At 58.1% G+C, this 24,956-nt stretch overlaps 2 protein-coding genes across 9 annotated transcripts in view; one reads left to right on the top strand and one right to left on the bottom strand.

Moving 5' to 3' along the window:
- Positions 1–1,948: 1,948 nt before the first annotated feature.
- Positions 1,949–13,784, top strand: TCIRG1 (T cell immune regulator 1, ATPase H+ transporting V0 subunit a3). 6 transcript variants are annotated; one of them, XM_022591220.2, is made up of 21 exons: positions 2,298–2,517; positions 2,982–3,086; positions 4,273–4,393; positions 4,780–4,858; positions 5,708–5,928; positions 6,017–6,102; positions 6,350–6,476; positions 6,558–6,640; positions 6,817–6,910; positions 7,064–7,276; positions 7,942–8,086; positions 10,606–10,745; positions 10,850–11,007; positions 11,083–11,173; positions 11,713–11,831; positions 11,910–12,123; positions 12,459–12,581; positions 12,674–12,778; positions 12,853–12,970; positions 13,382–13,559; positions 13,647–13,784. In XM_022591220.2, the coding sequence occupies exons 1-21, from the start codon at positions 2,495–2,497 to the stop codon at positions 13,723–13,725; spliced, it is 2,622 nt and encodes an 873-aa protein (XP_022446928.1). In that variant the 5' UTR covers positions 2,298–2,494; the 3' UTR covers positions 13,726–13,784. The 6 variants fall into 6 exon arrangements, with proteins under 6 accessions (XP_022446931.2, XP_022446930.2, XP_089770525.1 ...); XM_022591222.2 differs by lacking the exons at positions 2,298–2,517; positions 13,382–13,559; positions 13,647–13,784 and adding an exon at positions 1,956–1,973 and having other exon boundaries at positions 2,982–3,045; positions 12,853–13,362; XM_089914399.1 differs by lacking the exons at positions 13,382–13,559; positions 13,647–13,784 and having other exon boundaries at positions 2,293–2,517; positions 12,853–13,362.
- A 3,359-nt stretch (positions 13,785–17,143) lies between these two features.
- CHKA (choline kinase alpha) overlaps positions 17,144–24,956 on the bottom strand; it is a 59,724-nt gene continuing 51,911 nt past the window's right edge. For all 3 annotated transcript variants that reach the window (XM_022591217.3, XM_022591218.3, XM_022591219.3), the window contains 3 exons: positions 24,849–24,955; positions 23,400–23,481; positions 17,144–17,371 (listed from right to left, as the gene is read on the bottom strand). In XM_022591217.3, coding sequence (XP_022446925.1) covers positions 17,312–17,371; positions 23,400–23,481; positions 24,849–24,955 — 249 coding nt within the window. In that variant the 3' untranslated portion in view covers positions 17,144–17,311. The remainder of the gene's footprint in view (positions 17,372–23,399; positions 23,482–24,848; position 24,956) is intronic.

Here is a 24,956-nt window from a genome sequence, read left to right as displayed (position 1 = left end):
ACATCAGATGAAAAAACTAATTCGGGCCTGAGAGATCTCGGAGTTCCCTTTCTCCATTATTTCCAAAAGTGCTTTTTACAAAACACTGATCTCCCAAGATGCTTCTTGGAAGGGTGTTCTAGGGACCAGTAAGTGTGGGAAATGCCCCAAGTGCCTCTCCCCTCTGGGCCAGGCACAGCATGATAGCACATTCAAGGCTCTGAGAAGGCCTGCAGCAAAGAAACCCAGATTACCCAGCTCATTACCAGGAAGCCCCTTTTCTCAGATCCCCTGCTGACACCTGGACCTACTTACCAGGCCAGGATGGGCCATCTCCTGATGCAGAAGTGGCCCAGGACTTGTGTGGGCTCCACCACTGGCCAAGGTTTTGGGGTCCTTTGAACCCACAAAATGGCACAGAGGTGAGAAGTGCAGGACCAGGAAGGAAGACTTGAGCCCGGGGAGTGTCCACGAGTCCAGCACCACTAGTCCTGCTGGCTGCTGGGGGCAGGAGCTCTCCAAAAACAAGGCCAGTTGTAAGAGGCAGGCTTGAAAATTCTAAATCGCCTCTCATTTTGCTTTTCCCACACATAACCAGCACTAGATGCTTGACGTGGAGCCTCTATCTGTACGCAGGTAAATAGAATACTTTCATTTAAAGTGGATGAGTCTAGGGACTTCCCTGGCGGTCCAGTGGTTAAGACTCCACACTTCCAGTGCAGGGGCTGTGGGTTCGATCCCTGGTTGGGGAACTAAAATTGCCCATGCCATGCAGCACAGCCGAAAAAATAAAAAATCAAATGGATGAGTGTATCCAGCTCCTGACTTGATTCTCTCCCTTACTGCTGGGTCAGAGTGCAGCTCTAACGCCATTTTGTAACATGATAGAGTTCCAGTTTGCCCTGAACAGGAAGTATTGACCCGAGGCCCCCACTGTTACTCAGTTTGGTTGTGTCGAGGTTACTCCTTGAAAGGAGCCCCTCCGTGCCCCAGAAAGTGTCTCCCACTTTGCTGAAGACACTAGCCTTGGCTGTGACTCAGTTGCCAGCGCCCAGCTCTGGGGGTCCGTTTGCCCACCCTCCCCCCCACCTCTCACAGGCCCTTGCCCTGTCGGGGTTCAAGAATCACCAGAGCTGAGGGGCCCCAACGGGTGCAGGCTTGGCCTGTCCAAAGTGCAGGCAGCTGGACAGTCGTGAGCCCCAGGTTGTGGGTGCTGCGATAGGACAAACTGCACGGAGCTCAGTAGCAGCAAGGTCACGGGGACACTTCCAGCCACAGGAGGAGTGACAGCCAGGGCAGAGCATTGCCCAGTGCCTGCTGGGTGCGGGTCCCAGGCCCTGGCCCTTGGTGTCCTGCTGCCATTGAGGAAAGAGGCCCAGAGAAGGGCAGCCACCCGCCCAAAGGCCCAGACCACTGGACCTGGAGTCCAAGGTGGTGGTCAGAAGCAGGAAGCTATAAGGATCTGTGTAACTGCGTGCGGCCTCACGCAAGGCGGAGGGGGTCCTAGAGGTGGGGACACGTAGGTGTTGGGCCCCAGGCCTGAGCATATTGTGGTCTAATCAACCCAGTGAGCCCTCTAGATGGTGGAGATCCCACCCTGTAGCCCCGGAGCTGGGCCTAGGCTGGGCATCTCCCCACATCCCGGCCACGTAGATGTGCGCGGTTGGTGCTGGTCAGTGTCTGCTCCAGCCTCCGGGCCTCCTCGCCCGTATTAGGCGGCCCACAGCTCCGAATGGTCTCCCAGCCTGGAGCGAGGAAGCGAGGCCGCCAGGCAATCCCAGCCCAGGGCCTGCCTCCGACCGGCGACCCAGCTCCCAGGACTCCGGGTGGGGGTTCGGGGCGGGCCAGGGGCGGAGCTTCCCTGGCTCCGCCCCTCCCGGCCCCGCCCGCCGCGGAAAGTGAGTTGCGTGGGCGCCGCGGCGGGGATCTCAGAGCTGGGAGTGCAGAGCTGTGCAGAGCTGCGCAGAGCAGCGCCGCGTGCAGCCGACCCGGGGGTAAGTGCCCCAGCTGGGGCTGCAGAGCCCCCAGTTCTGCCTACCACCCTCGCTTCCCACTGCCCCGGGAAACGGGGGGTGTCGTGGTGCCCCAACCCAGCTGGGTCAGTAGAGGCAGCTCAATCGTCCGGCCCGCGGGTGTCAGCCGTTGCTGGGGGCCACAGAGGCGACTAAGAGGAGAAAGAAGAGGCGAACGGGGGTGTTAACAGCCTATAACAAACAAGTAGTATTGAGCTCAGCTGTGCCGGGCCAGGTGGCGCTCAGAGCTTTCTCTGCTGCATCTTCCTGGCAGGGAGGGACCCATTCTACAGATGAGGAAACTGAGGCCCACCCAACTAGGAAGAGGCGGAGCTAGAAGAGAGCGCACGCAGACCCTCGTCTCCAGCCCAGCTCGTCATGGCGGGCCAGGGGCTCAGAGGAGAGATCTGGTGGTTTTCTGGAGGAGTTGGCCTTAAGCCTCCAGCCTCCCAAGGGAGCAGGAGGAGAGGGGCACAGAGTGACTAGAGTCTGGACCCTGAAGGATGGAGGCACCTTCATTTGTTCTGTAAATGTCTCTGGGGTGGCCCCTGGCTCAGGAAGGGGTCAGGGAGGATGAGGGGGAGGGGATGAGACAGTGGAGGCCTGAAATGCCAGGGGAGGGATCTGCCCAGGTCTCTGCACCCCTGTGCTCACCATGGCTTGTCCCGTCCAAGGGACGTGCCCAGCCCGCAGGGCTGCTGCCTTGCCTGGATCCCCAGACCTACCTCCCTACAACCCCCGTTTGGCCAGCCCAGCCTTTTGGGGTACCTGGGGCAGAGAACAGCCCTCCCCTGAGCGCATACTGTGGGGTGGGACTTCCAAACCTGCAGCCCCAGGGCCTGGCTTCTGCCTGGCTCCGTCACCTGCTGACCCGTCTATAAAACAGGGCTACAGTGCCCCCTCCCCCAAGGATTGCTGTTAGATTTAAATGAGGTATTGTGGGCGAGGGAGTTACATGGGGGCCCTTGTTATTTTTATCTCCCCACCTAGGTCCTGTCTCTGGCGGGGTGGCCAAGTCCCATTCACCCAAAGAGGAAGTGGAGGCCCAGAGAGGGTGAGAGACTCCCCAAAGAACACACAGCTAATCACAGCTTGGTAGGGCTCAGAGCCTTGGTCCCTGGCCCTCTTGCCCACCCTTCCCTGTTCAGGGCCTGGTGCTTCCACAGCCCGCAGCTGTCTCTCCCCATTCTCTCTTGTATTCTCCCGGGGCTGGGGAAGGGGCTGCTTTTCCTTTTTTTTTTTTTTTTCTTTTACATTTAAGTAAACCAGACCCAGGAGAGGAAGTGACCAACTAGGCAGGCCCCAGCCCAGCCCAGACAGCAGGCAGGGTGTCAGATGTTCACCCTCTCAGCGGGGCTCTGGCCTGTTCCTGTCCCCTCCCCTGCCCCACTCAATTTGCGAGCTAAGGAAACTGAGTCCCACAGAGGGGCAGGGGCCGGCCCTGAGCCCCAAGGGCAGTGGCCATGGAGCCCTGGCTTGTGGGCTGGGCGTCTACAGGGCCCAGGGAGGCCACCCTGGCGCTCCCCCTGCCCTGCGGGCGGCGTTTAAGCAAAGGCCTGGCCAGGCCCTTCCTGCCCTTTTCAGTTTCCACAGTTTCACTTTTGTTGGTTTCGACACCTGGAGGGCTCCTCCCTCGGCCCCTACCAGCTCGGCTGCTGCCGGGCAGCCCGGGCCTCAGGGGAAGGTCCCGCTTCCTCAGCGCCCTCTGCCTGTCCTCTCTACCCTTCCTGAGTCCCAGAGGAGGCCCCCACCCCTCAGCGCCCACAGACCCGCAGGGAGGGAGGAGGGCCCTGGCTGCCTGTGGGGATGGGGCGGACCTCAGCCCTGCTGTTCCTGTCAAGGTTGCTCCCCAGGGTGGAAAGGCGAGGGCAGTCAGGTGGCCGGCGCTGGAGGTGGCCCTTGGCCTGGGGCCCCGAGGATGTGTAGGATCTCGGGTGAGGGCAGGTCACAGAGAGGGGACAGCAGGAGCAGGGGCCAGGTGTGAGAAGAGCCAGTGTCCCCAGGAGCCACTAGGGGTGGAGGGTAGGGGTCTCAGACGGGGCAGAGCCAGCTGGGAAGGAGCTTGACGTTGGACTGTGGGTCCGGCTGTAAGGTCAGCTCGCCGCTTACTTCCTGTGTGACCTCAGCACCCCGCTAAGCCATCCTGGGCCTCAGCCTCCCCATCTGTCAGATAGGGGTGGTAGCGGGACCTTGCAGGATCATGTGAACCCAGAATTCACACCTGGTGGGGAACTGCCTGGGACCCCACCCGCCTGAGCTCCCACCCCTGTCGGCCCCGCAGGACCATGGGCTCCATGTTCCGGAGTGAGGAGGTGGCGCTCGTCCAGCTCTTCCTGCCCACAGCTGCTGCCTACGCCTGCGTGAGCCAGCTTGGGGAGCTGGGCCTTGTGGAGTTCAGAGACGTGAGTGGGGCCGGGGTGGGCGTGAGGGGAGGCCTCGTTCTTGGGTGTCCCATACGGTGGACCATCTCCCCCAGACTGACCCCCGGCCCTGCTTGAATCCCGGCAACCTCTGCCATATATACTTTGCTCTCAGGCTGGCTTTACTCGTGGCTGAGACCACCCTGTGCCAGCCTGGGTTCAGCCAGGCCTCCTGGGCCCTGCCTCGCCCTTCCCAGGCCACATGGGGTCTGGTGTGTCTTCAGCTGGGCATCTGGAGGGTCACAGCCTACTCAGCACCTTTCTGGGGGAGGCAGCTATGGCCTGAGGAGAGCCGGGCCTGGGCCCTGGTGGGGGGACCTCCTTGGCCCTCTGCCTGGAAAACTGATCCCTCCGTTTGGCAACCACAGCTCAATGCCTCGGTGAGTGCCTTCCAGAGACGTTTCGTGGTAGATGTTCGTCGCTGTGAAGAGCTGGAGAAGACCTTCAGTGAGTTGGCCCTGGGCCCACACCCCAGGCACACTTCCTGGAGGAGGCGCCAGTCAAGCTTGGTCTGAAAGGAAGAGTCCGAGTTGCCCAGGCGGACGGCAGAGAAGGGAGGTCCCGACCAGGCCCTGCAGAGCCAGGACGGGGCAGCTGGGATCTTTGGGGTGTTCTTGGGTGAGCTGAGCAGAGGGTCCACGCCAGGCCCGGCTCGGAAGAGGCCTTGAATACCAAATGAGGGCTCGGGACTTCACCCTCTGGGTGCCAGGAGCCACCCATAGGTTCCTAAGCAGGAGAGAAGCGTGGACAGAACTTTTTCTGCTGCAGATGGACTGAGATGGGCAGAGGCCAGGGTCCTGGGTCAGGTGCCCCCAAGGAGCAGCTGCTTGGCCCCGGGCAAGAGGGACCCCTGCCCTGGGCTCTATTCTGGAAACGCCTCTTAGGAGGGTCCTGCAAGGTGGGAGGATAGAGCATGTCTGTTTAATGGTTAGATTGACTGATAGGTTTTAAGTCATCAGACAGGTACCCTGTGGGCCTCCATGCAAGCTCTCATCCCCTGCAGTGCTAGGGCCACCTGCCGGAAGACCGCTATGGGACCCAGGCCAGGGGCTGGGGACGGAGAGCAGCCCAGAAGAGCCCCAGGGCGGGGGGAGGCGGAGAAGACCTGCAGGGATGGAGGTTTAGCCTGAGGTTTCTCCGGGGTCTCAGACTCAGTGAATCAGTTAGTTGGTGGCCAGCAGAGTTTGGGGTGGCAGTTGGAATTCCCTAGATGTTAGCCATCCCTTGGCTAATAGTGGCCATTGGCTGGTGGTGGCTCCTGAGCCGGCTCCCCGATGCCCGTCCCTCTGCACCCAGCCTTCCTGCAGGAGGAGGTACGGCAGGCTGGGCTGACGCTGCCTTTGCCTGAGGGGGCGCTGCCGGCGCCCTTGCCCCGCGACCTTCTGCGCATCCAGGAGGAGACGGATCGCCTAGCACAGGAGCTCCGGGACGTGCGGGGCAACCGGCAGGCTCTGCGGGCCCAGCTCCACCAGCTGCAGCTCCACTCGGCTGTACTGGGCCAGGGCCATGGCCCCTTGGTCAGCTCCGGCCCGGGCAGGGCATGGGGAGGGGCGGGGGCCCCAGGCCCCACCTGGGCCGGGACTTATGGCGCCTCTCGGCTCCTAGTTGGCAGCCAGCCACACAGATGGGCCCCTAGAAAGAACACCCCTGCTCCAGTCCCCCGGGGGGCCGCACCAGGACCTGAGGGTCAAGTAAGTGAGGGGCAGCTTCGCTCTCTTTCCGTTTGGTGCAGGGGTGAGGCAGGCCAGCTCGGACTTCTTGTCCAGGGCCCTCGTGCAGCCGCCCTCAGGCCTGGACTTCCCTTTGCCCCTGGGGGTCTCTTCTGGCCCTGCCTGGCGGGCTCCTGCCTCCTCTGTGCGGACGGGGGCAGTGTGCCTGGCCCGGGTGCGGCGCGGGGAGGCCGGAGCAGCCCCTGCCCAGCCCCGCCCATCCCTGCAGCTTCGTAGCAGGTGCCGTGGAGCCCCACAAGGCCGCCGCCCTGGAGCGCCTGCTCTGGAGGGCCTGCCACGGCTTCCTCATCGCCAGCTTCAGGGACATGGACCAGCAGCTGGAGGGGCCCGTGACGGTGAGCGGGCTGGGCGTGCAGGCTGGGGTGCGTGCTGGGCGGAGCCAGGACTGCAGGGTGATGTGTGCCCTGCTCCGGCAGGGTGAGCCTGCGACGTGGGTGACCTTCCTCATCTCCTACTGGGGCGAGCAGATCGGGCAGAAGATCCGCAAGATCACCGACTGGTGAGCCCCCGTCGGGTGGGGGGCTGGCCCCCCGCTGCCCTCGTGCCCGGGCCCCTGCGTGTCACCTCCACCGAGCCCGCTCTATCTGCCACACTGCCCTGTGGGCTCCCTTTAGACTCAGCCTCTGCAAGCCCTGGACCCTGTGCCCACCTCACCTCCCCCCTCCTCCCTGCCAGCTTCCACTGCCACGTCTTCCCATTTGTGGAGCAGGAGGAGGCCCGCCGCGCAGCCCTGCAGCAGCTGCGGCAGCAGAGCCAAGAGCTGCAGGAGGTGGGTGCCCGTGGCCTGGCTGCAGCCCTGCCTGCCCCCCGGCCCTCCCCTCCTGACACCCCTCCCCCGCCCCCCAGCTCCTCCTGCCCGCCCCTCCCCCTCCCCGCCCCTCCTCCCCCTGCCACTCCTCCTGACCCCCTGCTCTGGTCGCAGGTCCTGGGTGAGACGGAGCACTTCCTGAGCCAGGTGCTGGGCCGGGTGCAGACACTGTTGCCGCCCTGGCAGGTGCAGATCCGCAAGATGAAGGCCGTGTACCTGGCCCTCAACCAGTGCAGCGTGAGCACCACGCACAAGTGCCTCATCGGCGAGGCCTGGTGTGCCACGCGCGACCTGCCCACCCTGCAGCAGGCGCTTCAGGGCAGCTCGGTGAGCATGGGGGGTGGTCTCCCGCCCTCCCCTACTGCCAGGCAGGGGCTGGTTTCCTCCACACAACACATCTCCCATTCCCGGTGCCATCAGCGCCGTGCCTTTGCCGGGGCTCATCCTCCTCCAGGGAGTCCACCGTGATGGCCCTGGCCCAGCAAGCCCTCTCCCTGCCCCGACTTCCCAGAGGCCCTGGGATGGGCCATCACACCCTGGAAGCCGCACTGGGTGTTAAGTTAGAAACCGGGTTCAAATCCAGGCTCTGCAGGTACTGGCCCTGTGACCTTGGGCCAACTGGAGGGAGCCTTGGGCTCATCTGTGAAATGGGGTTGCTGACCCTGCTTCCAGGGGTCGCCGTGCTAGGTGCTCACCTGTGGCCATGGGGCTCCCTCTCCTGGGCCACCTGGATGGGAAGAAGCACGCTTCTGTTTCCCGAGTGACTTTTGGGCCAATCTCTGGCCCTCCCTGAATCCCCCTGAACTGGGGCAGGTGGGGCTGGTCATGCTGTTTCACAGGGAGAGGAGGGGCTGCCCTGGGTCCCCTGGCTCCCACCCAGCGAGTCCCCACAGTGCTCTCCAACTCTAGCTGGCCGTGGCTGGAGGGTCCGAGCATCCCTGAAGGCCCCTGCCATCAGTCTTGTCTGTCTGTCTGCCTGCCGGGTGCCCCAGAGCGAGGCGGGTGTGAGCGCCGTGGTTCACCGCATCCCCTGCCGGGACATGCCCCCCACACTCATCCGTACCAACCGCTTCACGGCCAGCTTCCAGGGCATCGTGGACGCCTATGGTGTGGGCCGCTACCAGGAGGTCAACCCCGGTGAGAGCCACCACATCCCCAGCCCCGGCCTTCGGGAGGCTCAGCTGCTGCCCTGGGTGGAAGCATGGGAGGGCTGCGTCACCACCTGGGCCTGTCCCGCCCTCCTGAGATGAGAGGCGCACTCCCGGTCATGTTCTTGGGGGTCCAGTGGAGGCACTTCACGTTTATCCCCCGCAAACACCCCCACTGCCCTGCTGTTAAGCTAACAGGGGAACCAGCAGAGTTGTGCAAAGGATAGTAGCTTTGCAGTAGGAATGGACCAGGTTGGAGGTCCTACTCACTTACTTTGATGAGTTTCTTAGCTTCTCTGAGCCTCAGTTTCCTCATCTATAAAATGGGGATGATGGTACATACCTGAGCGGTGTTGGGAAGATTAATGATCGCCAAAGGTTGCAAACCAGTGGTCCACGAGGCCAGCATCAGTCTGCAGACATGTTTTGCTTGGCCACGCTGTCTGGCCACGTTGAAGGGTTTGAATTGGGTGCAGCCCCAGGTCAGGTTCTCCCAGAAGCAGATCCTGAGATGGGGTCTCTGATGCAAGTGGCCTGTTAAGAGAGGTGTTCCTGGGAGAAACCAGTAAGGGACCTTAGGGGACGGGGAAGCAGGCAGGAAGGGGAGAGCTGAGTAGGGCCAGCCTCAGCCTGAGCCTGCAGGGAGCTCTAGAGCGTGAAGGACACTATGGTGCGTCCACCTCAAGGCTGATGAGCAGGGCTTTCAAACCCAGCGCCCTCAGTCGTCTGCCAGCCCTCGCGGGTGGGCAGTGAGGCCGTCAGCTCCAGGCACGTCCACCTGGGTGCTCACTGGCCTGGCGAGGCTGCTGCTCTCTAAGTGGCCCACTGGGCAGAGGGTTGCACAGAGCTGCCAAGGGAGCTGCGGCCGCCTGGGCAGAGCCTCAGTGTCTGCTGCGGGTGCCAGGGTTTAAAGTGGGAGTTTTCGCAAAAGTCTGCATTTTCTCAAGACTGGCGAAAAGTGAGAGATTTGGCGACATGGCCCACCTCCAACAGGCTGGAGCTGGGTGGTGGCAGCCCCCTCCCGTTTGCCAGTGCCCGTCCCGAGGGCAGCAGGCACTGGCTTTCCTCCCTTCCTGGCCCCCTCCTCCTTCCTGAGGCCTGTGGGACCTGGCCTGTCATCCGCCAGGTTCCTCTCCCTCCAGACACCACCCTCCCTGCAGAAGGCTGGCTGCGGTGTGGCCAGTGGCCCAGCATCCCCCGTGTCACTGGGTAGGGGCTGCAGTGCATCTCTGTGTGAGCCCAAAGAATGGGTGTGAGGGTGAACCGTGATGAGGTCCCTTGTGGGAGGTCAGGGAGGGGTCCTGCCTCATCCAGTGGGCAAGAGGCAGGGTTTGGGATCCCCGGGGCGGTACAGGCAGCACATAAGGATGGAATCCAGGGCCGCGTGGACTGAGACCAGGGTCACGTGGTCCTCTGGGGCCTGCTGACCCTGCAGGACCAGCATCTGGGAGCTTGGCGTGGGGCCCCCAGCCCATTTCACCTGCCCGTAGTCCCTCTGCGTTAGCGGATGCCAGTCTGGTTAGAGCAGGTCTGATCACCAGATATCCACGGTTGGTAATATGCCACCAGCTCTCAAAGCAGTAGCTTTGCGGAGGTATTCGTTTCCTAGGGCTGCTGTAACAAAGCCTCACAGATGGGGCGGCTGAAATGATAGGTATTTATTGTCACTCAGTTCTGGAGGCTGGAAGTCTGAGATCAAGGTGTCGGCAGGGCTGGTCCCTTCTGAGAGCTGTGAGGGAGAATGTGTTCAGGCCTCTCTCCTTGGCTTGCAGACAGCTGTCTTCATGTTCGTATGGCATTCTCCCAGTGTATGTGTCTAAGGTCTAAATTTCCCCCTTTTTATAGGGACACCAGTTATATTTGATTAGGACCCACCCTAATGACCTCATTTTCACTGGGTTACAACTGTAAAGGTTGTATTTCCAAATAAGGTCACTGTCTAAGGTACTGGGGGTTAGGACTCCAACATATCTTTTGTTGGGGTGGGGGACACAATTCAACCCATAACTGGGATGTGCGTTAGAATCCTAACACCTATGAGAAAATTTCCCCTAAAGGGAAGCTGAGGCCCCAGAGGTTAAGTGACCAACTCGGCCTTCTGGAACTTGCCATATGCCAGCCAGGACTACCACTGGGGTCTCTGTGCTTCTGCTTTAAGCTCTTCTCATAAATAATAATAGCTAGAACTGCTAACGTTATATTGAGCATTTATGGTCTCCCAGGTACTGTCCATGGATAAAGTCATTTATAACAGCCCTATAAAGTGGTGGTATTTTTATCTCCATTTTGCAGATGGGGAATGGAGGTTCAGAGAGGTTAAGATACTAGCCCAAGGTTGCACAGCTAGTAAGTGCCTGGATCTTGAGTGCAGGCAGGCGGTGTGGCATCCCTTCCTGGCTACACCACCTTCATGTCTCCTGGGGCCCCGGAGCCTGGCTTGGGGAGCCTGTGTGGCATCCTGTACAGGGATGGGGGTCCTGGCTGACCGCGTGGCCCCTCTGCCCGCAGCACCCTACACCATCATCACCTTCCCCTTTCTCTTCGCCGTCATGTTCGGTGACGTGGGCCACGGGCTGCTCATGTTTCTCTTCGCCCTGGCCATGGTGCTGGCCGAGAACCGGCCAGCCGTGAAGACGGCGCGGAACGAGGTGAGGGGCGATGGGGTGGGTGGTACGGGGCGGGGCGGGGGGGGGGGGTCCGGGCACAGCAGGGGGCCCAGGCCGGATCTCGCCACGCCTCTCTGCACCCCCAGATCTGGAGGACCTTCTTTGAGGGCCGCTACCTGCTCCTGCTCATGGGCCTGTTCTCCATCTACACCGGCTTCATCTACAACGAGTGCTTCAGCTGCGCCACGGCTGTCTTCCCCTCAGGCTGGAGTGTGGCGGCCATGGCCAACCAGTCGGGCTGGAGGTGAGGCCCGGCCATGCCCGCCCCGCAGCCCGGAGGCCCCCGGGCCCCTGACCAGCCTGCCTGCTCTTGTCACAGTGACGCCTTCCTGGCCCAGCAGCCACTGCTCTCCCTGGACCCCAATGTCACCGGCGTCTTCCTGGGACCGTACCCCTTCGGCATCGACCCGGTGAGTCCCGGCCGCCTGTCGGAGGCGGTGGTGGGCCGGAGGGCGGGTCCGGGGCTCCCCGCTCGCCCAGCCCCTCCCAAGCACCAGGCCCAGTTCCGGGTACAGGAGGCAGGAGCCCCCTAGACCAGGGCCTGCGTGGCAGGGGGGCCTGCACTGCAGCCACTTGAAAAGCAGAGAAGCGAGTCCCAATGAGGGCAGCGTTCTGTAGTCCCCTCTGTGCCAGGCAGGCACCGTTCTGAGCCCTTGTTGAATCGACTTGATGTCTAGTGCTCGTGACAGCTCCACGGGAGCACGTCAGTACCGTCCGCATTTTACAGGTGAGGAAGCTGAGGTTACACGCCCAAGGTCACCCAGCTAGGAAGAACTGGGGTGGGGGCCCAGGCTGCCCGGCCCAGTCTGTGCTCTTAACTGCTCCCCTCTGCTGCCCCTCGTCGGGCAGGTGACGGGTTGTACGGAGGCCCTGGAGGGGCAGACAGGCCGATGGGAGTGACTCGGGTGGGGAGGCCCCTTCACGACACCCATCCCTCCTGCCACCACAGGTCTGGAGCCTGGCTGTCAACCACCTGAGCTTCCTCAACTCCTTCAAGATGAAGATGTCCGTCATCCTGGGGGTCACCCACATGACCTTCGGGGTGGTCCTGGGAGTCTTCAACCACATGTGGGGACCGGGGGCCTTGGGGTGGGGGGCCAGGCAGGGCCAGGGCGACCTGGTGACCCGGCTCCCGTCCTGCCCCAGGCACTTCGGCCAGTGGCACCGGCTGCTGCTGGAGACCCTCCCCGAGCTGGTCTTCCTGCTGGGGCTGTTCGGCTACCTCGTCTTCCTGGTCGCCTACAAGTGGCTGCGAGTCACGGCCGCCAGCGCTGCCTCGGCCCCCAGCATCCTCATTCTCTTCATCAACATGTTCCTCTTCTCCAGCAGCCCCACAAACCGGCCGCTTTTCTCCGGGCAGGTAGGCTGGGGCGGGGGGGGGGGGTGGGGCGGCTCACACCCCGCCCTGGGGCCCCCTGGTGGCTGGGCCTCTCAGCTGCAGGATCCTCGTCTGAGAAGTGGGAGGCAGGCCTGAGGCCGTGAGACAGGGAGGTCGAGGGGCCTCCCTGGGAGCTCCCAGCAGGGGTGGTGGCTTCTATGCCCAGAGGAATTCCACACGGGGCGAAGTCTCTGCCTGGTGAGGGGCCCTGGGCTGGAGTGGGCTGCGGGCTCCCCGGGCCCCTGGGGAATCGCGTGGCCCAAGCTGGCCGGTGGCTCGCAGGGGCGCCCTGACCATCGCCCCCTCCTCCCCTGCAGGAAGTGGTGCAGCCCACGCTGGTGGTCCTGGCCCTGGCCATGGTGCCCGTCCTGCTGCTTGGCACGCCCTTGTTCCTGCATCGGGAGCACCGCCGCTGCCACTCTCGGAGGAGGCAACAGCCGGTAGAGGCAGGGGAGCCTGGGGGTGGGGTCCTGTCCGGGACGTGAGCCCCATCTGGGGCTGGGGGTCTGTGATGCCGCTGCACCACCTCTAGGATAAGGACACAGCCGGGCTTCTGGACCTGCCTGATACGTCCCTGGCCAGCCAGGGCTCTGATGAGGAGAAGGCAGGATGCCCAGGGGACCAGGCGGAGGCCGAGGTGGGTATGGTGCCTTCCTGAGTAGGGGATGGCTTCTGGCCCCACTTGCCCCTCACTGCCACCTGTCCCCCCAGTTTGTCCTGTCCGAGGTGTTCATGCACCAAGCCATCCACACCATCGAGTTCTGCCTGGGCTGCATCTCCAACACGGCCTCCTACCTGCGCCTTTGGGCCCTGAGCCTGGCCCACGCCCGTGAGTCCCGGCTCCTTCCCACACCCGGGTGCTGGATGCGTGGCCCCCTCTGGTCGCTTCTTTTTTTTTTTTTTTTTTTTTTTTTTTGCAGTATGCGGGCCTCCCACGGTTGTGGCCTCTCCCGTCGCGGAGCGCAGGCTCCGGACGCGCAGGCCCAGTGGCCATGGCTCACGGGCCCAGCCGCTCCGCGGCATGTGGGATCTTCTCAGACCGGGGCACGAACCCGTGTCCCCTGCATCGGCAGGCGGACCCTCGACCACTGCGCCACCAGGGAAGCCCTGGTCGCTTCCTAGTATCCCTGTCTGTAAAGGGGGGACGTCGGAGGAGGTCCCCCGCTGGCCCACGGGGAGGGCGGGCTTTGGGACGCCGAGGTGGCTTGGTGGTCCCCACGGTTCCCTCCTCCACCTGCAGAGCTGTCACAGGTCCTGTGGGCCATGGTGATGCGAGCCGGCCTGAGCCTGGGCGGCGAGATGGGTGTGGCGGCTGTTGTGCTGGTCCCCGTCTTCGCCGCCTTCGCCGTGATGACCGTGGCCATCCTGCTGGTGATGGAGGGGCTCTCGGCCTTCCTGCACGCGCTGCGGCTGCACTGGTGAGTGGCCGCCTGGCTGGTGTGGGCAGCACGGTGGGGGGGGGGCGGGGGGGGCGTCCCCTCACCCGCTCTCCCTTCTCACCCCAGGGTGGAGTTCCAGAACAAGTTCTACTCGGGTACTGGCTACAAGCTGAGCCCCTTCACCTTCGCCGTGGAGGGTGAATAGTGCCCACAGCCCTGCCCTTGCCTTGCTGAGCAGGGAAGAAATAAAGGGGAAGGCCCAGGGCCCGTGTCTTGGTCTTGTCTGGGAGGCAGGGGCTGGGGCTGCTGGGTGTGGAGGAGCCTGGGCTCTGGCATGGGCTGGTCCTGCCCCTGGGAGCCTTTTGGTTGGATGGACACCACGCCAGCCTCTGTGCCCGTCTCCCTTATGTCTGTCTCTGCAGCTGAAGTTGGTGTGGGGTGGGGGGAGGTGGGAGCCACTGGTCTACGATCTGGGGCCTCAGGATGTCAGGATAGGACCCGTGAGCACATCTGCAACGATCCCAGACTCTTGGGGTGAAGGGGGGCAGAACTAGGCCCAGGGAGGGCTGTTTCCAGTACATTCTAGCTCAGAAAGATTGTCCTCCCAGGCTGGGCCAGGGGGAGTGAGCTCCCCATCCTTGGGGATATGCAAACTGGCTGTACGATGATGTCTGGGCTACCCTGGGTATGGAGGGTGGTGCCTGGCACCAGTCGGCCAATATTCTCACGTGCCTGTGCTGGCGCTGGCCCCCGGCACTCAAGATGCTCTGCAGCAGAGGGCAGCCTGGGACACCTGAGCCGGACCCGGCACTCCACATGGGACAGTGGTGTCACACCCAAGGCCACCTTCCCGCAGACAAGGGCAGAGGCTCGTCCAGGGCACCCTGAGAATTGCCCAGGGCTCCGAAGGTCAGAAAAGGGCAGAGCCGGACTCCAGGCCCTGCCTCCCCAGAGGCCACAGTCTTCCCCCATCCCTCCCTGGTGGGCAGTCCTGCTGCCAGGCCATCCTTCCGCTGGGAGGAGGGAGGTGGCATCCTCGGGCCTCTCTGGTCTGGGTCCCACCCCCAGCTGGGTGGCAGAGCCAGTGCTTCCCAGAGGACTCGTTTTCTCCTGCTGAGGAGCTGCCAAGTGGTTCTTCCGGCTGGAGGCCCTGGGAACAAAGGCTGCCTTGAAGGCAGAGACGCCCTGGGCGCGGCGAGCCGGGAGGCCTGGCCCCATAACCTGGCCCCGTCACTGTGGCTCTCAGTCTGGCCAGTTGCCGGGAGGAGCCTGTCCCTCCAGAGCCCAGGGCTGCCCCGCTCAGGGCCCCCAGATGCTGGGCTGGGGTACGAGGGGCTGTCTGGCTGCAGTATGACACGCCTGGCAGAGACTTGGCTCCAAGAAACGTTGAGAGCAGTGTCTGGTTAGGAACAGAGAGAGTGGTGTGCGTCTCAGGATCTGGCCCAAGCCCAGGACTCCAAGCTCTACCTTCCTGGGGAGCAGAGCTATGCAGAGACTCACAGGGTGGGGCAGGTGAGGGGAACCCTAAGCAGGGGCTCAGCACCGGGAATGTGGCATGTTTCGGGGGTGGGTGGCAGGTGTGACCCCAGGGAGACGCTAGCTGGCCCTGCCCTGGCTTTGATGCGTGGACAGCCTGGCTGGAGAGGGCTGGCTGCTGGGGAACCAGCATGCGCAAAAGCACTGGAGGGGGCACCCCTGGGGCGTGGGGGTCACATCAGGAGACACAGGGACAGGGGGGGTCACCTGCACTGGGGACAGGCCTGCTCGGGCAAGTGTACGGTCTAATCCAGGAGGATGACTGAGCGAACAGATGGGCACCCCAGGAATTCCACATACAGAGAATGCAAGTGATAGCCAGCGAGTGGATGTGAGGGAGACTGACCCCAAAGCCACCTGGCAGAGGAAAGCGCGAGAGGGCCTGGTGTCTTAGGGACGAGAGAGGCTGGGGGCAGGGGGCGGGCAAGGCCGGTCGGACCCTGTGGGCACAGTCAGGAGCTGGGAGCTGTGTTCTAATATCTCACACACAGGGCAGCAGCATCTAGGGCTGTTGGGTTTTTAAAAAAAACTTTATTTTTGGCTGCACTGGGTCTTCGTTGCTGCACGCGGGCTTTCTCTAGTTGCGGCGAGCGGGGGCTACTCTTCTTTGCGGTGTGGGGGGTTCTCACTGCGGGGGCTTCTCTTGTTGTGGAGCATGGGTTCTAGGCGCGCAGGCTCAGTATTTGTGGCTCGCGGGCTCTAGAGCGCAGGCTCAGTAGTTGTGGCGCACGGGTTTAGCTGCTCCGTAGCATGTGGGATCTTCCCAGACCAGGGCTCGAACCTGTGTCCCCTGCACTGGCAGGCGGATTCTTAACCACTGTGCCACCAGGGAAGTCCCTAGGACTCAGTTTTATTGCTTGGATATCATAACACACTCACCTGGTTAAAACTTCCGGCGTCTAGCAGGCCGGGCAGCGGAAGTCCCCCTCCTGCCCTGACCCAGCCGCTCAGTTCCCTCCTGGACAGCCCGGTGCTCCCCCCTCCCTCCCGCCCAAGGGCTTCGCCTCCGGAGCCGGGTGGACGCACTGGAGACCTCCCCGAGACTAGGGATGCATCCGAGGGTGACAGCAGAGGATGGGCTTTTATCTTTTTTATTGTTTGTATAGTACAGTCTTTGTGGTAGCAGGAATGTATGCACAAAAAACAATTCAAACAAGAGTTCAGAGTGAAAAAAAAAAATTTATCCCAAAGGACTTTATATACATACGGATTTCACAGCTATACTCTATCCCCGCCCCCATACTCCACATATAGGCTGCGGTTTCCCACCAGAACGACCACATGAGGTACACTGGGGAGCAGTGAGGGCAAGGTTTCCCTCCCGCACCCAGCACACCGAGGCCCCAGCACCAGGGCGACAGGAGGCTTCCCTGGGGCACGACCATGCCTGGGGGCAGGCAGCTGGCCCTGTCACAAGAGCCCAGCTCCAGGCTGAGCAGAGGTGGAGGGGAAAAGGCTGCTGAGTGTGGGACAAAGCAGCCCGCTCCCTACCAGGAAAGCGGATTGGGCAGTGGGGGGGCCGGGGTGGGCATGTGTGTCCACGTGTCCCCGTGCAGCCTGCTGGCTCTGGCCACGGCCCACTGCCTGCCCCTGAGCCGGGGTTAATAAAGCACTTTCAGTTAGAGAGCATGGCGGGGCTGCATCCAGTTAGGGTGAGATTCATCCGAGATTCACCTGCAGAGGAAAACACGGATGACAGGCAGCAGTCAGCGGGCAGCCACGGTCATCCCCGCCTCTGTGCACCCCGCACCTCGGGGGCGGTCTGCATCTCCCAGGACCCCGGTCAGGCCACGGGGCATCGGCAGTGCCGCTGCCCACTCGCCGCCCTCCACACCCGTTACCTACAGAAAGCCCGGTCAGCACTGTTCACCAGCGCGGTCATTAACATCCTTTAAAGATCAACATTAACCAAAAGGCACCTGCAGTGACACTGCTTACTCTTGCTGTCTGCCCCACCTGACTGAAGTAGAAAATGCCTTCTCTAGATTAAGGGGGTCTGAGATGTTGCACTATTGCACTAATGTACTATAATTCTGCTTCCTGATCTCATGTCAGAGTCCTAGAGAAATCGTAAACAAGATATGAAATAAATGTTCCTCAATTTTAATACAGTCTCTCGTATCATACACATCTGTGTTCGGCAGCGAGACGTCCGCGCCTTCTTGCTGCAGGCACAGTAGTCGGAGCACAGAGGGAGCCTCGGGCTCGGCCGCCCCCGCGCAGTCCAGGGATGCAGCGCAGGCAGGCCTCCCCAGTCACACCCCAAGCTTCCTCTTCTGGTCGAAATAGGCATCGAACCTGGCCTGGGCATACTCCTAGGAGACAGAAGGAAGAGGGGCCTCACCAAGGGTCCCGCCCGCCCCCCGGCACAGAGCAGAGCAGCTCCGTGTGCTGCAGGCCATCCAGGAGCCGCGCTGCTCTCAGGACGGTCCTCTCCCGCCGGCAGCAGCCCCGGTCGCCGCCTTCCCTTTACCCTCAACGTTCCCCACTCGATCAGCTGCGCCGGCCCGGCCCTGCCAACCCAGACAGGAGACGGGACTTCTGTCTATGTATCTGGTGCAGCATGGTTCACCGACTCATTCACCTTGAACGCTACAGACGCGGACTGACGGACACAACAGAGGCTTCTCTGTCAAAGCCCAAGGTCCCTGGGGCGTTAGCAAGGGCAGACAGACGGTAGGTGCCACCTGTTTGCTGCAGCACCATTACTAAAAGGACACCAAGAGGGAAGTGAGAAAACCTGGCCAGCCACCGGGCCCCTGGGTCCCTTCCCCTGTCTGCCCACCGGTGTGCAGAACACAGTCTCTTAAGGGCCGCTCCAAATCGAAAAGTCTGCAGTGCTAACTGCCAAGATTACAGCACCACTTCAAAAAAAATTAACGTTGAGGTATAATTTATATACCACAAAACTTAACTCATTTAAAACGTGCGGTGTTCGCTAATGCACACACCTAGCTCAACGCCAACACCGCAATCACCCTCAAGGCCCTCCTGGGTCTCTGTAGTCAAGCCCACCAGATCGCGACAGAAAGCTTCCACGTGAGTGCAATCGTCCGCTCCGTCCCCTCTGGTGTCTGGCTTGTGACTAAGACACATCCACGCTGCCGTGGGCGGCAGTGTTCGTGGCTGAGTAGTTTTCTGTGATACGGCTCCAACACAGTGTGTTCACCCAGTCATCTGCTGGTGGGCATGTAGGTTGTTTCCAGTTTGGGGCTACTGAAAATAAAGCTGCTGTGAGCACTTGAATACAAGGCTTGGCGTGGAAACAGGCTTTCATTTCTCTTGGACCAATACCAAAGAGAGGGACTGCTGGGTTGTATGGTAAGTGTAGGGGTTTTGTTTTGTTTTCTCTTTAACTTTTAATTTTATTGAAGTACAGTCGATTTAAATTTACTTATTTTGGAGGCTGCTTTGGGTCTTCGCTGCTGCGCACGGGCTTTCTCTAGTTGCAGCGAGCGGGGCCTACTCTTCATTGCGGTATGCGGGCTTCTCATTGCGGTCGCTTCTCTTGTTGTGGAGCATGGGCTCTAGGTGTGCGGGCTTCAGTAGCTGTGGCACGTGGGCTCAGCAGTTGTGGAGCATGGGCTCAATTGCTACGCAGCATGTGGGATCTTCCCAGACCAGGGCTCGAACCCATGTCTCCTGCATTGGCAGGCGGATTCTTAATCACTGTGCCACCAGGGAGGTCCCGGTAAGTGTATGTTTGACTTTATAAGAGGCTGCCCAACTGTTTTCCACGCTGGTTTCACCCTTTTACATCCCCACCAGCAATGTATATGAGGTCAGCTGATCCACAGTCTTGCCAACATTTGGTATCGTAAGTTTAAGTTCTAGCCATTGTCATGGGTGTGCAAGGCATCTCACTGGGGCTTTAACTTGCATTTCCTTTATGACTTTGTATCAAGCAGATGAAAAGATGCTTACTGGCCATTAGTTTACCTTCTGTGTAGTGTTCAAATCTTTTGTCCACTTATAAAGTAGGTTGTTTGGTTTCTTGCCGAGTTATGAGTTCTTTATATATTCTAAATACAAGTCCTTTGTCAGATATAAATTTGCCTTATTTTCTCCCAGTCCGTGGCTGGGCTTTTCATTTTCTTAATGGTGTCTTTCAAAGAACAAAAGTTTTAAATTTTGATTAAGTCCAATTTACTGTATTTTTTTTTTCTTTGAGGGTTAGTGCTTTATGTGACCTAAGAAATCTTTGCCACAGTTACGAAGCTTCTCTCCCGTTTTAGCTTTTACCTTTAGGTCTGTTATCTATTTCATTGTGTAGAGCGCAAGTTCATTATTTTTTTCCATATGGCTTATTCGGTTGTTCCCGCATCATTTCTGGAAAATCTAATCCTTTCCACAGTGCATTACCTTGGCCTTTCTGTGGAATGCCAGTTACCTATATGTGTAGGGAGGAGTCTATTTCTGGGAACTCTAGTCTGTTCCATCTGATTTATCTCTATCTTACGACCAACACCACATGGTCTTAATTACTGTGCTTAGTAAGTCCTGAAATCAGGTAGCCTAAGTCTTCCAACGTGGTTCTAGTTAGTTTTAGTGTTTTAGTTATTCCAGGGCCTTTGCATTTTCACATACGTTTTAGAATCAGCTTGTCAATTTCTACCAAAAGCCTGTGGGGACTTTGCTGGGGTCACGGAGACGACAGAAGATACTTTGGGGAGAATGGAAGTCTTAAGATCAGGTCTTCTGGGGCTTCCCTGGTGGCGCAGTGGTTGAGAGTCCGCCTGCCGATGCAGGGGACACGGGTTCGTGCCCCGGTCCGGGAAGATCCCACATGCCATGGAGCGGCTGGGCCCGTGAGCCATGGCCGCTGAGCCTGCACGTCCGGAGCATGTGCTCCGCAACGGGAGAGGCCACAGCAGTGAGAGGCCCGCGTACCACAAAAAAAAAAAAAAAAAAAAGATTAGGTCTTCTAAATCCATAGATGTGGTATCTCTATTTAGGTTCTTTTAGCAATGTTTTATAGTTGTCAATGTATAGATCATGCACATACTTGAAAAATTTTATCCCTAAGTATTTCAAGTTTTTTACGCCATCGTAAACACAATTAAAAATTTTTCATTTACAGTTGCTTCTAGCACGTAGAAATGCAAGTGGGTTTTGCATATTGACCTTGTATCCTACGACCCTGATAAACTCACTCAGTAGTTATTAAATAGCTTTTCTATTGATTCCTCTATATTTTTTCATGTGCATGATCATGTCACCTATAAAAATAAAGGCAGTTCTTCTTCTTCCTTTCTGGTACTTCTGCATTTTCTTTCTTTTCCTTGCCTTCCTTTGCTGGCTAGGCACCCCAGCAGCCTGTGAGGAGAAGTGAGCACAAACACCCTTGCCTTGCTCTATATTTGGGGCAGAGGTGGGAGGAGCATTCAGTGCTTTACCATCCATTACCACGGCAGCTGTACAAGAGCTGTGTATATGCCCTCTACCTGGTTGAGGAAGTTCTCCTCTATTACTAGTTCGCTGAGACTTTCTATCATGAACAGGTGTTGAATTCTATCAAATGCTTTTCCTGCATTCACTAAGATGATTGTATGGTTTTTCTCCTTTATTCTGTTAATACGGTGAATTACACTAATAGGTTTTTCAAATGTTGACGTTAACCTTGCATTCCAGGGATAAATGCCACTTGGTCATAAAATACTATCCTTTTACATAAGTTGGATTTACTTTTTGCCAGTATTTTGATAATGGTTTTGGGGTAATGTTCATGAAAAGCAGTGATCTGCAGTTTTCTTGAAATGTCCTTGTCTAGTTTTGGTGTCAGGGTCATGCTAGCCTCATCGAATGAGTTGAGAAGTGATCCCTCTCCCTTTATTTTCTACAAGTCTGTAGGGCTGTTATTATTTCTTCCTTAAATATTTGATGATATTCACCAGGACCTGAAGTTTATAGGTTTTTTTTTTTTTTTAAGAGGGTGTATGTAGCCTTGAATGCGTGGCTAAGGAGGCTAGTAGCATTTATGGTTTTTTAAAAATTAATTATTTCTGGCTGCATCGGGTCTTCGCTGCTGCGCGTGGGCTTTCTCTAGTTGTGGCGAGTGGGGGCTACTCTTCATTGCGGTGCCCTTCTCATCACGGTGGCTTCTCTTGTTACAGAGCACAGGCTCTAGGTGCGCGGGCTTCAGTAGTTGTGGCTCAAGAGCTCTTGAGCGCAGGCTAAGTAGTTGCGGCGCACAGGCTTAGTTGCTCCGTGGCATGTGGGATCTTCCCGGACCAGGGCTCGAACCCGTGTCCACTGCATTGGCAGGCAGATTCTTAACCACTGCGCCACTAGGGAAGTCCCAAATCTATAGGTTTCTGATTATGAGCTCAACGTATTTAAATAACTATATGGCCATTTCTTACGTCAGTTTTGGTCATCTGTATCTTCCAAGAAATTGGCACATTTCAGGCAGGTTGTCAAATCTACGGGCAGAGTTCATCGTCGTCTTCTACTTGAACATCTATAGAGTCTGTAGTGATGGCCCCTCTTTGTACCCGGTTTTGGTAATGTTTGCCTTCTCTTTTCTTTCTTGCTTAGTACAGCCAGAGGTTTATAAATACTTTTGTGGTATCATTAATTTTCTCTATTTTTTGTCCATTTTACATTTCAATGATTTCTGCTCTTACCTTCATTCTACTTCTATCTACTTTGGGCTTAGTTGGTTTTCCTCTTTCTAGCTTCTCAAGGTAGCAGCTTATATCACTGGCTTGAGAACTTTCTTCATATCCAAGACAACATTTAAGCTGCAAAGCCGTAAGTTTCCAAATGCTGCTTTAGCTGCATCCCACAAATTCTGGTATGTTGTGTTTTTATTATAATTCCAAATATTTTCTAATTGTCCTTGTAATTTCTCATTTGATCCAGGGTTTATTTAGAAGTATAGTTTAATTTCCAAATAACTGAGAATTCTCCAGATATTTTTGTGGTTGCTGGTTACTGATTTCCAATTAAACTGCACTGTGGTCAGAGAACTTACTCTGCAGTACATTTGAGGCCTGTTTCACAGCCCAGCCTGTGGCCTATCCTGAGGAAGACTCCACATTCTCTGACAAGGATGTCTGTCCTGCAGCTGTTTGGGCTCCACCCGTGTTCGTCAGGTTGAGCTGGCTGGGGTGATGATGTTCAGGTGTCCACCCTGCCTGTGGCAGGGTTTCCTGGGTCCACCCGCTTCCTAGAGGTGTGCAATCTACTTGGTGAATAGTAGATTCCCCCTTTCCTTTCAGCTGTGTCACTTTTTGCTCTATGTCTTTTGTTTCGGTCTGTTTTGTTTTGGCCGTGCTGTGCGGCATGTGGGATCTTAGTTCTCTGACCAGGGATGGAACCCGTGCCCGCTGCAGTGGAAGTGTAGTCTTAACCACTGGACCGCCAGGGAAGTCCCTGCTCTGTGTCTTTTGAAGAATTCAGGGGCACACGCACTGAGGGTCTCTCTATGTCCTGCAGATGAAGTGATGCCCTCACTACGATGCAACGCCCTTCTCTACCTTCGGTGGTTTTCCTTCTCTGAAGTCCACTTTGTCTTACAGTAACATCTAACCATGACTCCAAATCTGCTTTAAAAATCCAAATTTCCCCTTCTTTTGCCTAAGAGCATCTGTGCATTACCAAATCTTCTGCCTAGAAGCAGAAACCATCCTCACTGAGGACTGAGGAGAACAAAATGCACCAGTCCTTTCCCACCACCTGTCCCAAAGCAAGGTGCTCGCTACACCTGTGTGCACCCCTGCCCCAGGACGCCCCCCACCGCTCACTACGGAGCAAAGTAAAATGCCAAGGACAGCGCTTAGGTTAGAATAAAAAGACAGCCTGGTTTGGTACAAACTTGCTGCACAAAAGCGGGTCTAACTCAATCAGCACCAGCTTCCAACTCTTAAGTCGGGTGCTGTAGGCCAGAGGATGGGGTGTTAACAGGTGAATAAAACAAGGCACGGTAGGTAACCCCACCACCATTCCTTCACTCAGTGTCCCTGCTGTCAGAAGGGACTGAGGTCGGGGCTGGACCTCAAGGGTCTGGATTTCTACATCCCCCATCAGAACCACAGGACCACAGAGCACTTCTCTGAAGCAGGGGAGGCGGGACCTGCGGGACCTGCTGGCCCTGGGAGTGAGGGCAACTGCCACAGGCAGACGCAGCAGCAGCAAAAGTGGCTTCAATTATGCAGCCTTCCTTTCTCCCCCAGCTTCCCCGGGGGGAGCCCGCTGTCCTGGTGCTGGTCACCTGGTTCAGGTACTCGGAGGGGAACAGGTAACCCCCTGGAAGGAACAGGCATTTACTGCCGAGCATTCACGTACATGGAAGCATTTCTTTCCTGGGAGCAGAAGAGAAAAACTACCCCCAAAACATACCATGTACCCAAATTCAATGGATGAAATCTTGGCCTGTACGATGGACCAAAGTCCCCAGAAGAAATGGGACGCAAGGGCAAACCTGTAATTACAAAAGCAGGAAATGCACATGAGATGTGTGGGACCAGTTGGAGGACCGATGATGTCATTTCCTGCCAGATGGACGTTCTAACTCATCTGGGTGCAAACTGTCTGCCTTGGCCGACCCAGTGGGACGATATTCCACGGCAACAGAGCAGCAGGAGCCCACAGCCGTCCTCTCCCCACCGCTGGCCAGTGACCTTGCAGGTGCGAACACCCCGACTCCCTGTCCCTGGCACACGGAACACTCGCAGGACCCACCCGGAGGCCTCAGTGGCCGCTGCTGGTGAAGCGTGGGTCACACAGGGAGAGAAACCCTCTGGCACGCGTGTGAGCACACAGCCTTGGCGGCCCCTACCCCACCAGCAACAGGTGGAGGAAAGCGCGGGCCTCCGGACAGCCTGCTGCCATCCCCCATGCCCCTCTCCCCCGGAAGTGAATCAGGAGGAGGGTGTGGCCAGGTCCCCACCTCTAGGCTGTGCCACGTTCCTCTTCACTGCGAATCCAAGTTCTTCTCAAAACGATAAAGATAAAAGCTCTAATTCAGGAACGAGGGCTTCGGTGCCACCCTCACCAGACCTGACTCTGCTTCTCTTCATCCCTGACCCACTAGATCCCCTGGTGCTACCCTTTCTGTCTGGGTCTCCTCCACCTCCGCTTTCCTACTTCCATCCGATCAAGAACCAGGGAGGGAAGCTCTCTTCTGCAGGCGGAGCCGAGGGGCCACCAGGGTGGCCTCAGCTCAATGAGAGGACTGTGGACAGTTCCGAGGACACGAAGGAGGTGCTCTATGCTGAGGGAGGAGGGCCACAGCCACTCAAACCGTCACTGTTAACAAATAATCTCATGGAAGACCCCAAAGATTAGGAATAACTCAGGCCTCCTGACCACAGAGATGAGCGAGCGTGAGAACACAGTGATCTAGACCTTTGCGGAATCTGGAGCTTTCTCAGCCCTGCTTTGACAGCTGTTGAGAAAACAGATTTTTAATTCTTTTCTAGGAGACCCATGTTACTTGGTGGCACCCAGATCTCCAGGAGCACGAGTGAGAAGAGTGTGCAGGCCCTGGTGGCAGCGGCTGTGCAGCAGAGTCACGGTGGGGATGACGGTTCGGAACGCCACCCTCGCTCCCTGACCTAGTGCACAGACCCTGCTCTCCTCACTGGCCGTGTGCTGAAATCTGGGGGATCCGAACACACTCGGCCACGTGGACAAGAACCAAACATTCTGTTTTTGACAACGTACAAGACCTCGAGATGTATGGTCATGAGGGAGGTCCTAAAATACTCCTGTTTGCAAGGAGGCATCCCAAGTACGCACTATAAAGAGGGAAGCTATCGTTACAAACCGACAAAGGAAAAAAATTACCTATTGACTTCAAGCAACATTTCTTCTTCTATAACGGACTTTTCTTCATTACTGAGATTTTCAAATTCATTTTGGAATGCAGCCAAGTAATTGGAAATGAAATGGAGC

This window comes from Delphinapterus leucas, chromosome 7, assembly GCF_059928025.1.
Source record: "Delphinapterus leucas isolate spDelLeu-1000000601 "Yukka" chromosome 7, BTC_Dleu_Yukka2, whole genome shotgun sequence".
NCBI lineage: Eukaryota > Metazoa > Chordata > Mammalia > Artiodactyla > Monodontidae > Delphinapterus > Delphinapterus leucas.
Note: the sequence above shows the minus strand (reverse complement) of the source record. Positions and strands in the feature narration are given on the sequence as shown.

Coding starts and splice junctions, on each gene's coding strand:
- TCIRG1 (XM_089914399.1), top strand. CDS start 2,495: ATGGAGGCACCTTCATTTGTTCT. Junction 6,641..6,816: donor ATCCGCAAGATCACCGACTG/GTGAGCCCCCGT, acceptor CCTCCCTGCCAG/CTTCCACTGCCACGTCTTCC. Junction 6,911..7,063: donor AGAGCCAAGAGCTGCAGGAG/GTGGGTGCCCGT, acceptor CTCTGGTCGCAG/GTCCTGGGTGAGACGGAGCA.